At 38.1% G+C, this 17,867-nt stretch overlaps 2 protein-coding genes across 2 annotated transcripts; both read right to left on the bottom strand.

Annotated features, from left to right (window-relative positions):
* Window positions 1-1,478: 1,478 nt before the first annotated feature.
* Window positions 1,479-5,095, bottom strand: LOC143857827 (uncharacterized). Its single transcript, XM_077368347.1, has 3 exons — window positions 5,060-5,095; window positions 2,756-2,848; window positions 1,479-1,844 (listed from the first exon to the last, which is right to left on the bottom strand). Exons 2-3 carry the CDS (start codon window positions 2,825-2,827, stop codon window positions 1,605-1,607), a joined length of 312 nt encoding a protein of 103 aa, XP_077224462.1. The 5' UTR covers window positions 2,828-2,848; window positions 5,060-5,095; the 3' UTR covers window positions 1,479-1,604.
* LOC143857826 (programmed cell death 2 C-terminal domain-containing protein) lies at window positions 4,907-17,361 on the bottom strand. Its single transcript, XM_077368346.1, has 8 exons — window positions 17,217-17,361; window positions 9,357-9,457; window positions 9,137-9,220; window positions 8,949-9,046; window positions 8,206-8,537; window positions 6,835-7,069; window positions 5,583-5,787; window positions 4,907-5,229 (listed from the first exon to the last, which is right to left on the bottom strand). The coding sequence occupies exons 2-8, from the start codon at window positions 9,447-9,449 to the stop codon at window positions 5,113-5,115; spliced, it is 1,164 nt and encodes a 387-aa protein (XP_077224461.1). The 5' UTR covers window positions 9,450-9,457; window positions 17,217-17,361; the 3' UTR covers window positions 4,907-5,112.
* Window positions 17,362-17,867: the final 506 nt, after the last annotated feature.

The raw sequence follows: 17,867 nt of genomic DNA, 5'->3' as shown, positions 1-17,867 counted from the left end.
TTTGTTGATGAGGAATGATAGGATGAAGGGCGCCCTTGCAAAAAAAACAGCTTCAAGGGCACCCTTATTGGTTGATTTACCCATCCACTTGCCTTGCTGAAATCAACCAATAAGGTCTCCATTGAAGATGTTTTATTGAGTTGCCATTTAATACTCCATTTAAAACTTTTACTTTTTTTTTTTTTTTGAGGAAAATGTTTTAAACACATTTAAAACGCATTTTTTTAGCCAACTTTCCAACTTTACCGCACTAATATTTTGTAAATGACTAAAAATTGAACACATAATTTTTTGTTTCCAATTTTATTTTATTTTTTTTGAATCAATTCCGTATTAAACTCGTATTTTTCCCGTTCCATTATGAACCCATTCTTTTGCAGAATGACGTTTTGCTAACTATGATCATAAAAAAAAAATGTAAAACTGTTTTGGGGCTCTCTTTTGCCTGATAGAATAGCCACATTTCGTGAATAAAATTTATAACAAGACAAACTCTATTACCATGTGGCTATTGTCTCCAGCAAAAGTGAACTGCTAGTTGGCTCTTTTGTGAAATTCCCTAGACAATCCATTATATATGTTTGAAATTTCGCAAAAGCCATATGTGGTAGCTGTTGTTTCTTGCAAAAGTGAGTTAAGAAATTGAGTAACGGGTTTCTGGTACTCTAGCGCAGATAGCTTGAGGGCAGGAAACAAGGATGGGGCCACATTGTTGGGCTGGTCCTAAGCATTCATTTGGAAAGTCCTTTCATGGATAGGGTCTCCACCAAAAATCAGCTCCATTGGATCATCTTAGGGTGTTTATTTATGGGGTTAAAAAATAGGCAGATTAGTGGACAAACATTATCTGTCCATTTTCACCCCTACAAATGGACACCCTATGATGATCCAATGAAGCTGATTTATCTGCGCTCGTCTCTAAGAAATTACTTTTTGCAAAATTGCCTTAGTTATTAAAGCATCAATTGCCAATTGTATATTAAACATCGATTGTTATTTGTTTTCTTCATGAAAAAAAAAAATTGAATGTTTTCTATAAAAAATAATTTTTTCGGCATTTTATAAAACTTATCGTCCATGAAAATTGTTTTCCACCATTTTACACATCATGTTTTGATGAGATAAGGCACCATCTCCATCCAAAGCCATGCCATCATTTCTCACCCATAAGGGGCCCCACTATCACAACCCAAACCCATGCATCGAGTCAGGCTCACCGTTTATATCTGATGTTTTAGTAGGGTGGGCCCACCATTTTACATATATGGGTGGGATCCACACCATCTCGACCCAAACTCATGCATTACGGTGGGCCCACCATTTTACAAACATACATAGCATAGGCTAGGATTACTAGTATATGATAATTATAGGGATTTGCTAGGAAAATGCCTTTCTGCTATGGTCCATAGCAAATCCCTATGTTATATTATACTGATATATATGGAAATTTTCATTATATGTGGTTTCACGAGCAATTAAAAAGGCAACAAATCCCAAAGAATGCATTCTGCTACAATTTTCCTTTGTCCATGTTCTCTATATATAACGTCTACTCTCCATTGAAATTCTGTCTTGTCCTCACAAAATTACTCCAAATATGTTCATGGGCAAATCTGAACAAACACAGGCAACCTGTTCCATCTCCGGCCACTGCCATAGAGAACGCTGTTGACGTAAACTTCTGTGGAGTGATTCACCAGCGACAATGCGGCGGCCTCTTCAATCTTCATATTGACTAGGAGATTCGTCATTGCCATGCTTCTCTCCATGGGGTTCTTTGTAGTGGCCCTCGGAGTATCCTTAGCCAAAAAACTCAGTGGTCTACCAGCGTACAGAAAAAACTGTTCAAACAACAAGAACAATCAGTGTTGAACTTGAAATATAGAAGAATAAATAACACGAACTCTAACAGCTTAAGCTTTTGGAGTGAATGGTTGTTTCACATGGTATCAGAGCTATTGCCTCACAGCATGTTGTAGCCTCCTAGGTTCAAAACCCATGGCAAACCAAATAAAGGGACCACACGATGAGGGGAGTGTTGAAGTATAAATTTATGATTTAAATAACACCAACTATAATAGCTAGCTTTTGGAGTAATGGTTGTTTCACAATCAGATATTAATAAGGTTACAACTTGGGTCGGGTTTAGAAATCATCGGTCTTTTGGGTCGGGTTTTAGGTTGAAAAACCTGACTCGGTAGATTGGGTCGGGTCTGACTCTCTTGAATATCCCTTAAATAACATAGGAAAATTATTTTCCATTATATTGATAAAATTGTTTTTATTGACTTGATCATGATTGTCATGTGAAAAAATAGTTTCGTTCTTAAATTTATGCAGTTGAAGTTTAACCACTGAGAAATATCTCGGGTAGGGTCGGGTTTATGAATCTCAGGTTTTCCTATAAAAAATTAGACTCGACCCGTCCTGACCCGACCAGAGTTATATTTAGAAAAAAAGAGATCTTCATGGAGTTTAATTTGCAGGCTATACTAGATTGCTAAGAAGGAAAGAAATTCAATGTAGAAGATTTAATCAACTCATACTTAAGATCTCTTAGAAGAGTATGTAGAGTAGATTTCAATGAAAGTAAGTAGATTTCAATGGAATTAACAAAACAAAAAACAAACATCTAGAGAGGTTTAAATAAAAAAAGAACGAGCTCCTACGGATTCTAATTAAATTCCTTAAGGAAGAAAAGAAACCCATAAGTAGAAGATAAAATCAAAAAGAAAGAAACACATCTCCTTACTTCAGAGGTCTCTTCATTCATATCGAATGAGTATGATTCTGTGGTTTGGATTTCGGAATTCTCTTCCTCCATTGTTCTTGGGTGTTTCAAAATCTGCTTGGAAAGAAAATCGAGAGCTAAAAGAAGAGAAAAACAGAAGGTGAAATTTTTAACTCTACCGAATATGAATATTTATAGACAGTGAGAGTAAGTTTAGGAAATAAAGGAAACCAAGTTTTAGAAGGAAACTGATATTCCCACTATTTTCGATGATGGAATACACTTTCTAAAATGGAACTCCGTTTCGGTAAATAAAGCAACGCCTATAATGACGGAAATACCCTCACCTAGAGACACTTATTAAAATGCCCTTCATATAAGCTTCTATAGATCGGATTGATCATAAACCTCTATAGATCGGATGGTTAGGATCAACCTATGGAAATGATTTTTGGGGCACAACCTATATAGGCTGGGGCCCATCTAATGGACGGTTTTGATCATCCTATAGTGTGGGCCATACCGTACTTTTAGAAAAATAATGGACTATAAGGCCTTTCATCATATAAAAACTCAAGAAAAGATAGATTTTTGGCCTACTTTAAATTTTCTTGACATGTTTTTATTTTTGCCCAGTGTATTTCATAATACTACAATTATTATTTTTATTTGTTATAATTATTCTTGAACTTTTTCTTTTGTCTTGGACCGCCTCGATCTTTTTTAATGCAATTCTTGATCATTAAAAAAATTATTATTGAATTTTTTAATAGTCTTTCATTTTTACCATTCAAAAAAAAAAAAAAAAAAAAAAAAGTCTTTCATTAGAGCCTTTTCTCTTTCTTATTTTTTATTTGAATAAATTTATTTTCTTAAAACTTTTTTATAATTATTATTTTTACTTGCTTAAAATTTTTACCTAAGTGGCAAATATGTAATCCAATATTAGGGTGAATTGATCTTGTTCAAGTGTTTAGAGGTTAGATAGGAGTGAAATTTTCACATTAATTTTCAAGCTAATTTATTAGAGGCGCAACTCGGGTCCGGTGAAAAAAGGTCAGGTCAGGTTGAGTTCGAGTCGGGTTCGGGTTGAGTTTTCTCAACCCGTGTTGAGTTCGGGTCAGGTTCGGGTTGAGGGATTGGGCAACCCGACCCGAGTGGAACACGTTTCGATGCCGAGAAGATTTTGATTTGGAATTCCAAACGGGCCCTTAGTGAATTTAGTAGTCGAATTTGAACCCTCATAGTGTATCTAGTAATTAGACATGGACCCTCTAATGGAGTCTGGTAAAGTGGTGATCAAATTTGAACCCTTCAAGTGAATTTAAAAATCGGGTTTGAACCTTTTGAGTGAAGATGGTCATACAAGGGTTTGAACCCTCATATTTCCACCCTGTTTTGTTTCTCCTTTCTTGAAAATGACTGCATTTTCAACCCCTTTTTAAAGTTTTCCTAAAAATAGTTATTTTCAAGAATAAACAAAGGGGTGGAAATATAATTTCCTATAAATTAATATGTAATGGACTAAGGAGAAATACAAAGTAGTGCAGTTCCTTCAACAAATTCCTATCTATCCCATATGAGATGTTTGGATTTGAATTGTGTTCAAGCATTATCCAATCCCTTCTCATCATTGGACAACTGAGAAATACAAATTGCAGTATAGTGCAGTTTCTTCAACAAGTTCCTATCTATCTATGAGAAATTTCGATTTGTACTTCATAGACATGTAGAAGAGATGAGATCCCCATTCCAACCAACAAAGCTTTTAACAAAATTTTAGTTTGCTTCTGCTCAAATAGCAACTGTGGTAAAGCACTAAAAGGATCATGGTTGTCTCAGAGCATTTTTCATTGCTGTAAATATAAAATTGAATTTTTTTTTTCTTCATTTTATTCTGAAATTGGAAGTGCTTTCTACTGTTCTCCAAAATTAAAGAAAAAAGAAAATTTCTAATTGGAAAAGGTTGAGAAAAAAAATAAAGATAGACTACCAAAAGCAATGCAAATATCTTGGCAGTGACATGGTGAAAGAAATGGGCCACATCACCAAACATTGTTAGCAAACAGATATCAAGTGTGGGACCCATCAACTCAAGCAAGAACATAGGCTCCTTTAATTGAGGAGAAGAGAGAAAAAGGGAAAGAGAGGAAATGAAGTAATGTACATGGGTTGGATGGTAAAACTAGGAGGAAACCACCTCCCAAACTTTTACTGCAACTTAAGATACTTTCCATGGCAATATTTCAGACTTAACAATATAAATGCCTTAAAGCAAACTATGTAAAGGTAGAACAGTTTGGTTATAATTAAGGAAAGAGAAACCTTTTGATAAGGGTCACAGTTATAACCAGCAAAATCTTTTCGCCATGCCACAATCAGGAGAAGTATGCAATTCGAGTTGAGTCCTGCAATAAGTTTTCATACTGTATGATGGTAACTTCCTCTGCCACAGTCCACCCATTGTTATTTTCATGTGGTGGGACAGAACAGCTCTGCAACAACAAATAGCATGTGAATTAGTCGTTTAGAACAGTAAATCAAAACTTTGTATCAGTCAATGTACCTTTGATGTGGATTGTAGGCCCAATATGAGGCAAATTTGCCCATTAGGACTTTTAACATGGAAATAAAAAAACCTAGAAACTAAATACCATGGACATAATTCCCTAAAAGTCCTAATGGGCAAATATGCCTCTTATTAGGCCTACAATCCGCATCAACCTTATTTCCCGTTTCTTAACAAAAAGAATTGAAGTAGAATCATTGTTACACTACACCACCTGTATGGAAACCCCTAGTGACCAGATAAGGTTTGGCTACAATTAGAACACAAATTGATACACACCTTAGAACAAGTGTATACGATCAGAGTCATCCAATTCCAATCCTCTAGTGAACGCTCTAATGAACTGTCAGCAGCTTGTTGTAGAAAATACAACAATGGTGGCATCAACTGAATTTCGAAGCGTTGGGGTTCACCACAAAGACCACAAGTTTTAGGTTCTTCACAGCCTGGTTTATCCAAGAGCGGCTTACCACCAAATGAGTACCTGAGCAAAGGAAAAACATTAAGATACATGAAGCTCCCCGACAAGTTATTGACAGTTAAAAATGTTGAAAACCTGACTGAAAAATAAGTGAGAAAGGACTTGGGAAACCCCCATCCAAGATAAAAGTTCTACATTCTTCTTAGGGTCTTATAATCTCCTTTGGAAGGCTTACAAAATGGACATGGTATTCCCAGGTTCGGAAAGAAAAGATCTGTTTCTAAGATTGTCCAATGCCTTTGAAATTCAAGGATATATGGTTGTTCGGGAGTGTCCCAAGATTTTGGGAAATAGGTCTGGAATCAGTTTAACAAAGTTCCCAGTTCCCAAGTGATTCTTTGTGTCACTATTGTTCATAGCTTCTTTGCAATGGCTATGTAAGAGGTAAAAAGATTTGGAAATAATGTACCAAAAGGGACAATCTATTCAGACCAGATTCGTTGAAGATTATGTTGTTTGGACTTCGAAGTCAATGGGCTTCAAAACTGGAAGAGATCAGATTGCATGGGAACTTTATGTTAGTTTATTAATACAATCTGGACATCAAAAGGTTTCTCCTTTGTGCTTTGCATAGGGGGATACCTCCCCATGTCCTTTTTTTCTCAAGGTGGAATTTATCATTGTCGGATCCATGTAGATATGTTGCTGGCAATTTGAACCAGGCTTTTGTCTTAAAAGGAAAAAAGTGGATCCATGTTTTTGAGTGTGAAGCAGTCGGAAGTGGCTCCCCACCTTTCATATATGAACAGCATGATCTTTTTTTTTTCTTTGAATGGCTACATGATCCTTTTATTTAGTAAAGATTGTCTTCAAAAGAAGGCTAACAGCGGGACAAATGTTACGGTTTCAACAAGCACCAAAAGAGTCACCGATGGCCAAAAAAAAACTAAGACCAAAATGCCCTATATAGCTACATACCCATGCAAGCAATGAAACAACAAAACACAGAAATATCCCATGAGTTTGGTTTCAACCTAATGCCAGCTACAATTGTTGTCATTTTTCAACTAATTCAGGAAGGTACGAAAAGATTTCCAGAAACCCGCATACCTGAAGCACTGCTCTGGACATGCATCCATCCGCTTCTTGAACTTCAGATAAGTCCTGTCAGCATCCAAAGCTTTATCATACTCATAACCTTCTCCTTCCCATGTTTCTTCTCCTTCATGATCATCAAGATGCATTCTGCTCTCTTTGATAGAAAGTGAAGAGTAATTGGCAGAAATGGCAGTGACATCACTAAAAGATGGCTCCTCCTGAGAATATATATAAAAGCAAGGTATCACTGCAATCAACATAAACATAAACAAAGAAGCACTTATGAACAAAACACAATCATCTAATATTATAACAGCATGGATATCATAATTGTATAATATCTTTGCATGGTGAGATGACCATGGTCTGCTGTGATGCGTGAGAAATCATACAACAATTAAGTGATCCGTGAATAGAATCTTCGTCGTCTTTTCCCATTGAGGCCCTGTTCATTTTAGATCGTGACAACCGATTGTAAGCCCCAAACCTATTGAGTACAATAATCAGTTTGGGGCTCACAATCGGTTGTCACAGTCTCAGTCACCCACCTTACATGGATTCTTCTAAATGGGCAAAGAATCCGTGTAGGACACGTCTCGGATTCCAATACTTTTCAGGATTCTTTGAGACACTCCTAGATCTCTTTTATTTGTTTATTCTGAATACTAATACCACATATTTTGAGTTTTACTCATCCTAATAGTAAGTTTCTTAAATGAAAATAAAATATTATATCTCCTTAACATATTAAATTTTTTAATATATTACTCGTTATAACCATATCACTATGTAAGAAAAAGTTAAGAATTGATTAAAATATTTTGGCAAACCCACGAATCTTTCTTTTTGAGGTTTGTCAAATCCGACACTTGATACTCGTGTTGGTTTCCAACACTAGCATCTGTACTGATGCAACATAGTATGTCACAAATATCGGCGAAAAATTGAAAATCTTGCGAAAAAATAGAGACATTTTGATTAAACGATAAAAATATGAATTTATCACGGGAATACAAATTTCTCGAGAGAAATTGAATTTATCTAACATGAAATTCAATTTCTCACAAATTACCGCGATAAATTGGAGACTTCACTTTAAAAAAATTCCCCGATCTTCTCCTTCACTTTAAAAATCTCCCAAACACCCTAAAACTTTTGACTTAACCCGAATGCCGGGTTAAAAAAGTGTATATATTTTATATTTATATTTTTATATAATTTTATTTTTACCATTTTTTCCCGATATAAACCCAAAAAAAAAAAAAAAATTCCCAAGATTTTCGCTTGCGAAGAAATTCCCAAGAACAATATTTGTGACATGGGTCAATTTCTAAAATGAACAGGGCCTTAGGATGTTAATGTTTCAACAGAAGCAAGCTGTACCTGGTATACGGGCATCTTTAACTCTTATGATTGGCTTTACAGGTAAGTACTTTGCAAAAGCCTTGGTATGTTTGCGACCTTTTTGTTTCTTGGAACTGGAAACTAGGGAAGCAGCTTCCTGAAGTGCCTTGCCCAACTCCACCAGATCTAAATCCCCATCGCTCCCATCATCAGCATCTTTTTCCCCAAAGCCCCGTCTCCACAAGTCATCCTCCTCACAGTTGTTGATTCTTGAAACAGAGTCACAAGAAGGTTCCAATGGAACTACTTCCTTTCCGACAGAGCTCAAATCCAAGTCATTATAGGAATTTTGAACTCGAAGAGTACGCCAGCTGCAAAATTTTGCCAAGCAGAACAGTAAAATAAGGGCAGCTGAATTGCCACTCTTCATTATTGCAGCAGTAAATTGGATAAAAGCAGAGCATCAACAGGGCATATATCATAACCCACCATGGCTTTAAATTTCGGCTGAAATTTCGGATTTCGGCCGGGAAGGACACCAAAAGTACATAAATCCGAAACTTCAGCGAAATTTTGCTGAAATTTACAAGATTTCCACCAATATTACTGAAATTAAGGCTGAAGAAATCTTGTAAAATACCAACATTGTTTTCCCGAATTTTACATGATTTCCGCCAAAATTTTGGTTTCGGTTCTGGCCAAAACCGACATTTAAAACATTGGTAATAGGCTTGCTACATGACCAAAAGACCAAGAGAAAAAAGAACTGAGAAGAAAATGACCTAAGAGGGCTGCTCCCACATTTTGGCATTAGGCAACCCAAGACATAGATAGTACGCTCTTCAACCTTCAAACCATCAATTACAACAGGAGCATAGACCTGCAGGTGGAGGAAACAAAGGGCATGTAGTTTTGTCTCATTCCAAACATCACAATATGAATCCAAGATGTGAAACCAATGAAGACCGACCTGCGCAACAAGACAAAGTCTCTTTCCACATACACCACACTGGAGTAGACCAGGGCTGATGTCTGTTTCTAGAATAGGCCAGTCCTGCAAAACAAAATCAGAAGATGCTTATAGGCCGCAACATCACTTCCAAAATTTATATTAGCAGATTTTTTTATTTTTTATTTTGAAATAAGGTGGAAGAGGCAGTTTATATTATCAGATACTTTCAGCTACTTACTGGTAGTCCACCAATTTTTGTTGTATAATAATCAGAGGCTTCATAGTTATCCACAGCCCATAGGCCCGGCATGCCTAGAGTGATTCGTGTCATCTGCTACCCTGTTGGGAATAAATAGAAATTTGAATATTATAAAAGACTGTAATAAAACTGAAAATCGATATGATCAACAGAATATAATAACAAGGATTTCGAGCAGGGAATCCATCCCAGGAAGTGAAACTAAGAATTATCACAAGAATAATTGTAATTCATTTATTTGGGTAGGTAACCTCGCAAGTAAAAAAGATTCAAGATCAACTGGATCAATCACAAGTTCCCAACAAACTAAGCACGACCAAGATGAATGGACTGGTACCACTCAGTTTCTATCACAGAACCTACATTTGAAAGACAGTACAAGGAGTCTAGCTCTAGTGAAATGCAACCAGATTCTAGACCACATAGTCAACTTATCTATTGATAGCAAGAAAAAAACCAGAAGTGGTACTAAATAGATGGTCAAAATGGTTGCCAGATAGAAAATCGTCTGGCTCACAATTCACTGTGCTCTCTATCTTTCTTAAAACCAAGTCACCAACTGTACAACATTGGTTTTTGGAAAATAACCTCATTCGGTAAGAAATAAAAACAAAAACCAGAAGGATGGGAGGGCCAAAGTAGCCCTTCACTGGAAGAAAGCAAGATAAAGAAGGGCACAAAACCAGCATTTCAAAACATGGATGCGGATCAAAACTAGTCCACGGCAAATCCAAGTTGACTCAACGCAACGTTGCCGAGGATGCGGTTGACGCGACCGAGTCAGAGAAGTCATAATTTTTGACAAAAAAATATATAACAATACACAAACCTTGGTGAATTGAGTGGTAGTATTACAAACTACCATGCACGGGTATTTTAGTCATTGTATGTATCCATGCACATAAGCCAATCCATACATCATTTTCCTAATCAATGAAAGTTTCTCGGACATGCGGTTGTCTCTACATCTTATTTCTGTTCTTTTCATCTTCACATCATTTTCCCAATTAATGAAAGTTTCTCATACATGAGGTTATCTCTACATCTTATTTCTCTTCTTTTCATCTTCTCATCAGATTTTTTTTTTGAAAGATGAGTCTTTACTAGAAAGAGGAACAAATGATCCACTTTTACCGAGATGGTCAAGTGACACGTTAAAAAGGAAAAATAATGTGCAATGACCCCCTCAAGGAGGAGATGGTCAAACACCATCAACGCATCTCTTTCCACTCCATTATGTGCCAACGGTCTTCCTCTCCACGCCATTTTTCCACACGTCAATATTGTTGAGAAGTAGAGATAATGAAAGCGGAAGAAAAGGAGTCCTCCCATCAATATGATGTATATAGGAGCCCAAATAGGGTTACATGTGTACAAAGACTACACCACCCCTCAAACTATATGCAATGACTAAACTACCCTACAATACTCTTCAACACTCCCCCTCAAGCTGGAGTGTATATAATATAGAACTCCCTCTTGTTACAAAGTAAACTATAACAAACAACTATAATACCCATACAACAAAAAAAAACAATAATCCCATACGCACTCCAGCTTGGTACAACACTCCCCCTCAAGCTGGTGCGGTGAATACATAATAAAAAACATAACAAAAAAATAGCAACGGCCACATTGAGCAGCAGCGAGATCAACAGCCATCAGAAAAGAACAGTTCCCCTGAAACAGCACTACGGCAAGAGCGATCCCAACATGGCCTCTCCCTGAATAAGAGCAATGGAAAACTATTCCGCATATCAACGAGAAAGGCTAACATCGAGATCAACGATCGAATAGAAGCATCACAACAGAGAACAACAACGAACCACGAACAAAATACGCACACCAAAGGCATGCACACGAGCAACGGCAAAGCACCATGAGTAGAGATAAGAGCTGAGCAGCACAGTGCCAATAGAAGAAGAACTCCAACCACCAGAAAGGTGATCGGATGCAAACCAAGGAACAAGGTGCTCAACAAAGGAGCGCACGACGACCAACCAACGACAGGGGACAACACGTCTCCTGGAGAAATAACCAACCAATGACGGGAGACACCACGTCACCAAGAGAGGCAACCAACCAACGACGGCAGACAGCACATCGCCTGGAGATACAACCAACCAACGATGGGGGACACCATGTCGCCTGGAGACTCAACCAACCAACGACAGAGCACACCACGTTGCCTAAAGAGACAACTAACCAACGATGGCGGGCAGCACGTCGCCTAGAGAGATAACCAACCAACGACGGTAGACAACACGTTGCCCGAAGAGATAACGAACCAATGACAGGGGACACTGCGTCCTCTGGAGAGACAAGGTCGAAAGCAACGCTAACAACCGGGCATATAGCCGGAGACAACCAACCAACGACGGCAGACAGCACGTCGCCTGGAGAGATAACCAACCAATGATGGGGGACACCACATCGCCTGGAGAAACAAACCCAAAGCAACCTAACGACCGAGCATATAGTCGGAGACAAGGACAAGGCCGAAAGTAACGCCAACGACCTGGCATATAGCCATAGACAATGACAAGTGGATTGCAATGCAAACCACGATGAATGCGTAGAACTACGCAAAGCAACCACACACGTCTAGAAGCACCAATAACAAGTAGAAGAAACTAGCAATGCGAAGGACTAACAATGCAAAGAAGCAACTAACAGTGCGAAAGACGAACAATGCGAAGGACGAACAACACGAAGAAGCAACTAACGAACCAAGAATGGTGAAGAACATAAAGGCAACGGCCAACAACACTCCCCCTCGGGCGAGACTACATCAGCCTAGAGACGACAACAAGATAAACACTCCATCCATCCATGGAACTGCATGAGGCCTAAGGCCTTCAACTGGCAGTGGAAAGAAGATTGTCAAAGCACAACACCTCTCTCAGACATTTTATCAAACACTTAGTGTGCACCTTGGAGACCAAGACAAACGCCATAGAACTTAATGAGTGTAGAGAAGAAGACAAGATTAGGATGGAGTGGATGGCGGGGGTGAGACTCAAAAAAAGAAAGAAAGAAAGGATTTAAGCTATAAAGAAGGGGTTAAGGAAACTAGAAAGACCCCAACAATGGATCAGATACATACGCTTTGATACCATGTTGAGAAGTGGAGATAAGGAAAGAGGAAGAAGAGGAGGAATGGAGAGGATGGAGAGTCTCCGCTAAGGAGTCCTCCCATGAATATGATGCATATATAGGAGCCCAAATAGGTGTACATGTGTACAAAGACTACAACACCCTTCAAACTACACGTAATGACTAAACTGTCTGCCCTTCAATACTCTTCAACAAATATCACAACAGAATTTATAGGGATAAACATGGTGAACAATAATATACTACCTATTGGCTACGCCCTAAGGTATGGTTATAAATTTTCACCGAAACCAACACAAAGCGAACGAAATGTTCCGGCTTCCATCGCCACCTAAACCGAAACGACCGAAATGCATCAACCAGAATCGTAAGTATAATTGTGGTAAACTATATCAGTATGCATTACATAATTATATTCATATGAATTGCATGTGAAATGTGGTGCATATATTGTGTATAAATGTTTAGAGAAAGCAGTTTCTACACACAAGTGTAGATAAGTTATCTACACACTAACTTAAAATACAGTGGGGGCCCACATTGTTTGGGGGATCCAAAGCATTCATTTGATGGGCCCTCACATAGATAGGGTGTGCCCAAAAAATCAGCTTCATAGGATCATCCTAACCCTTCGAACCGTGGAGGCAAACAATGGACAGATTTGTGAAGCTTTATACACGTCCATTTTACCTCCACAAATCGTAGGGTTGGGATGATCCTATGGAGCTGATTTTTTGTGGACACCCCATCTATGTGAGGGTCAATCAAATGAATGGTTTGGAATCTTGGATCACCCAAACAATATGCCCTCCACTGTATTTTAAGCTAGTGTGTAGATAACTTATCTACACTTGTGTGTAGAAACCGTTTTCTCAAATATTTATATGAATTACATGTGAAATTGGTTATGTACTAATTATCAGACATGTGCGACAGTGAATGTCGCTGGGTGTTCGATGTTTTTAAACCAATATGGATGAATGTCTTGCTTATGTGATGGTTTCTAAGTGTGTATTTGTGCTTATTCTACCATCTCTTGAAGTTCCATCTTTAAATTATACCATTTGCATATGTTTCCATATGTTTCCGTCGACTGAGCTGAAACTTAAAACCTTCCTAAGAAAGATCATTAGCCACACAGTTGGCACTACGGGGGATGTGTGCAAACAAGATGGAAAGGTGAGTAATAATGTCTTTGATTTGATATATGCTATTAATGATCTCCATAACCCAGAACATCTATCGGAAGCCCAAGAAATAGAACACGCGAAATCTCATACAGCCCAAAGGCAGCCTTCCAATAAACCTCAAATTTCATCCTCGTTCAAATCCACCACACCATAGGCCCCATAAAAGCAAAGATAGAGCCTTGTTCATCTTTAAGCAACCATCAATCCCAGTAGAACTCAGGTTACCTCTACAGCTAGCGTCAAAATTCGTCTTTAAAATATTAGGTGGCGAGATAGTCCAATTGGAATTGTGTTTCATCTTAGTTTTTCAGCTCCGAGCAATCTCCATTTCCTTTAAAGTATCGCCGACTGAAGAATAGCAAGATTCCACCTGGTCCAAATATACTGTACAACACAATAATTCTCCGGTTTTTTTTTTTCTTTTGAATGGTAACACAATGATTCTCTGTTACACCTCGGGAAGGGCATTCCACCAACTCCCGGCACACCAAAAGCAGTGAAGAAAAAAACCGACAACATTGAGTAAGCAGTGCACAATACCACCAAAACACAGCCTAACCATGACAATCAATTGGATCAAGGCAATAGTAAAAATGGCCCAGTAACTCATAAGCCAAAGAGAATGCCTTTAAGAATGTGATTCATAAAGAAAGTCGGGCAGTTGATGAAAACACCCTTCTAAGCCAAAATCAACATTTAAGAAAAATGGATTAAACATGCTGGAGGAAGACAGAAAACAAAGAATGTGAAAAGGGTAAAAGATTATATTAAAATACAGGTGACAAAAGTTCAATTGTAAATTATTATTTGTACTGCTCACTCTTGTCATCATCTTGCCACTGACCGCTTGAAAGATGAACAATTCCAGCCTTGTATGTTCCAGAGTAGGAGAATGCGGTAGACATGAACTTTTAGGGGGAAAAATTTATATCCACTTTTATATTGGTCATTACGCTACGGTCAACCATTCCACCCTCTAGCATCGTCCTTTTTCACGCCTCTGCTCATCTTTTCTTTTGAAATGTCAATCCTAGCATAGAATGTGTTACCAGATTTTTTGCAGATTTGTGGTACCTTTTGGCTCCTTTCTTACCAGTTAGCTTTCATCGATAGGCTACACCAATCGAAAAGGCATTCATTACTCAATGTTTTGGACTTAGACCTTTTTTGCGCTTCCTTGACTGTGGCAGGCAATGTCCATGTAGGCATTCAGGACCGCCAATTCTATACTGGTGGAGACTAGACCCATACGGATCACTTTCAGAGAGTCATTTGTTGGAGTCAGGATGACCCTTGAAAGGGGACTACAGCTGAATTCCATACTGTACTGCATATAATTAAATTTGACCTATTGGGCCAGTCTCTAAGTGTATGGACACCATTAAATTTGGATCTTAATTCAATATCCAAGCCCGTCAAATGTAATACCCATTATGAGACAAGCCACTAGATTGATGGGGAATGCAAGTTAGTTGTTGGTGTTCTCTTTTTCAGTCTATCTCCAATAATTCATTACTAGGTGTGTTCATGTTATTTTAGAATATTAAACATTTCTTCTTCTTCTTCTTTTTTGGTAGTTAAGTTGGGGTTAGGTAGACCCGCACCATATCAATATATGGCAAATGAAAATTACAAACGGGAATAGGATACCCCAAGAGCATCACTACGGAAGATCGTAGAGAGTTCTTGGGGTATGCAAGTCAGGGGAACATCCTCCCCTTTACAGCTAAAATCAGTTTTAGATAGAAAATCCGCCGCTGCATTGGCTTCTCTCCAAACATGGGACACTTTCCAACTGAGAAAACGAGCCAGTAAATCCTCGGTCTCCTGGAAGAGAGGAGTTTGTTTCCATGGGCAAATCCATTCGTCATTGAGGATGTTAACCACAAGTAGGGAATCAGATTCCCCCCATACGTGACTTAACTTTTTTGACAATGCAAGCTTCAGGCCATGAACTATCGCTCTCATTTCTAGGATGTGAATCTCCTCTCTGCTTACATCCACGGAAAAAAGAGCGAGGACATGACCTTTGAAATCCCGGATCACCCCACCAATTCCAGCCCCATATCCGTGAGCGAAGCATCAGTGTTGATTTTCAAAAAATTTGGCTACGGGTAAATCCAAGTACAAAGCAGGAGCACTTTTCTTGCTAATACACAGGAGATGGAAGTATCAGCAATCTCTCTATTTCTCGGGGTGGGATTGTCCTCCAGCTTAAGAAATATGAGTCTCTCCTTTACAACCAATAAATACTATGGAGGATGTCTTGTTTGTGCCTACATTTATTTTCATGCACTCTTTTATTCCTTTCCAACCATATCAAATATATCCCTGCACAGAAGGCTAATCGAATGACCATAGCAGCTTGACCACCACCCTGGAATTCCTTCCTAATCCATGCTTCTTCTTTTTGTAGAGAGTTGAATGGCCTCCTTCTAAAAGTAAATCTCCACAAGATAGACCTCCATATCCAAGCAGAGAAAGAGCAGGAAAAGAACAAGTGATCAACTGATTCAGGTTGAAAGCATGGGTCTTCTAAAAGTAAATCTCCACAAGATAGACATCCATATCCAAGCCATGTCTCTCATTTTGAAGATACTCCTAACTCCCCAAGGCGGATTTGAAAGCACGGGTCTTGTCCAGAAGCATTTTTTCCTTAGGTGTTTTATTTTGAACCATTTTATCCATAAGTATCTCCTTTCCTCGATCACCACATAAGCTTCAGCTGAGCCGCTTGATTCATATCAGATAGCTTTCGAAGACCCAAACCACCTTCATACTTTCGAAGCCGCTTGATTCATATCTTGTACTTACTCTTTTATCAATTCTAATCATTTTTTTTAACAGAAACATTTTTAAGAACTATTTTCACTTCTCTTAGAACTCTACCTTTCTCGCCCCACTTTTCATCCCTTTCTTTTCTTCAATAAAATAATCTCCATTCAAAAAAAACAAAAAAAAACAGTGACAGATTAGAGATACCCCCCAAACAAAGCTAGAATCCAAAATTCAGTAACCTATCTCAGATACAATATCTACTTCTTTAGAAACCCATGAAGTTTGGAACCTTTTCGACGAATTAAAGTCATCCTACCTAAACACATGTGAATGATTACATCTATCTGAGGAAAATCCTACAAAATACACTCTGCCCATTTGCATACTTTGTATTCTATGACTCTTTTGTCAACTTAAAACCTATAACTTTAAGTAGTGGAGTGTGTCAATGAAAAACCATATGTTTAAAATTGGAAAGCATAAATAAAATGCCCATTTGAATGGAAATTGAAATTCAGAGTGCATTTGGAGATATACCCAGTTGTAATTTGTTTTCAAATTGCAATATAGAAATACCAAGTTGCATCCAATATGATTTCTCACTTGCAAATAATTATAACAATAATAAAGTCTTGGGAAGAAAAAAAAATACTATTGCAGAAATAATGAAACAGATAGAACTTCAAATTGCAATCTAATGCTGTAACAAGAAAAATAACGTGGATTACACAGAATACTGAGAGAGAAAACTCACAACAGGAAGAGAAATAAAACGAACTTTCCTCGAATGATTTTAGGGTTTTTCTGGGTTTTGGTTGTATAAACCTTTTTGAAGATTTGAAGAATTGAAGGTAGATTTTCAGGAGAAATTTTACGCTATTGGGCCGAACAAAAGCCTACAGGTGGGGTCCACTGGTTCAAAGGAGCTTATAAATTCGCCCCCCCTAAAAGTCCCCATTCGCCCCATTTTTAACCATTTACGACCTACGCTCACAACCTTGGGCCCACGTGCGTAAACCATAGAAGAGTATCTTCAAAACAAACAAAAAAAACTCACTTGGGCCCACTTGTTAAAAGATCCAGACCGTTAATTTGTTAGGCCCTAACGTAAATGGGTCTTGCCTATAAAATCATCTATAGTAGACAGATTACACCACATTTAAACTCATATAGATCATAGAATTAAGACTGGCTTGTGATCTTTTCCTTTTTTTTGTTTGTTGCGGGGGTGCCTATTTACATTGGGCCCAACAAAGGAACGGTTTGGATCTTCGAACCGGGTAGGCCCCAGCCAATATTTTAATAACTATTCATTACATGGTGTCCCATACATAGGTGCATGTAATTTTTTTTATGATAGAGCGGTGCCACCTTGTTCAAAGATCCAACCCATTCAGCATTTGGG

Source organism: Tasmannia lanceolata, unplaced genomic scaffold, assembly GCF_043159265.1.
Source record: "Tasmannia lanceolata isolate RefF3 unplaced genomic scaffold, GAP_Taslan_0.1 ptg000025l, whole genome shotgun sequence".
Taxonomy (NCBI): Eukaryota; Viridiplantae; Streptophyta; class Magnoliopsida; order Canellales; family Winteraceae; genus Tasmannia; species Tasmannia lanceolata.
Note: the sequence above shows the minus strand (reverse complement) of the source record. Positions and strands in the feature narration are given on the sequence as shown.

Excerpts from the sequence above, each read along its gene's own strand:
- LOC143857827 (XM_077368347.1), bottom strand. The coding sequence starts at position 2,827 with ATGGAGGAAGAGAATTCCGAAATCCAAACCACAGAATCATACTCATTC. Across the intron at positions 1,845-2,755 it reads TGAATGAAGAGACCTCTGAA|TTTTTTCTGTACGCTGGTAG; the intron begins GTAAGGAGATGT and ends TTGTTTGAACAG.
- LOC143857826 (XM_077368346.1), bottom strand. The coding sequence starts at position 9,449 with ATGACACGAATCACTCTAGGCATGCCGGGCCTATGGGCTGTGGATAAC. Across the intron at positions 9,221-9,356 it reads CAAAAATTGGTGGACTACCA|GACTGGCCTATTCTAGAAAC; the intron begins GTAAGTAGCTGA and ends TTTGTTTTGCAG. Across the intron at positions 9,047-9,136 it reads GACTTTGTCTTGTTGCGCAG|GTCTATGCTCCTGTTGTAAT; the intron begins GTCGGTCTTCAT and ends CTCCACCTGCAG.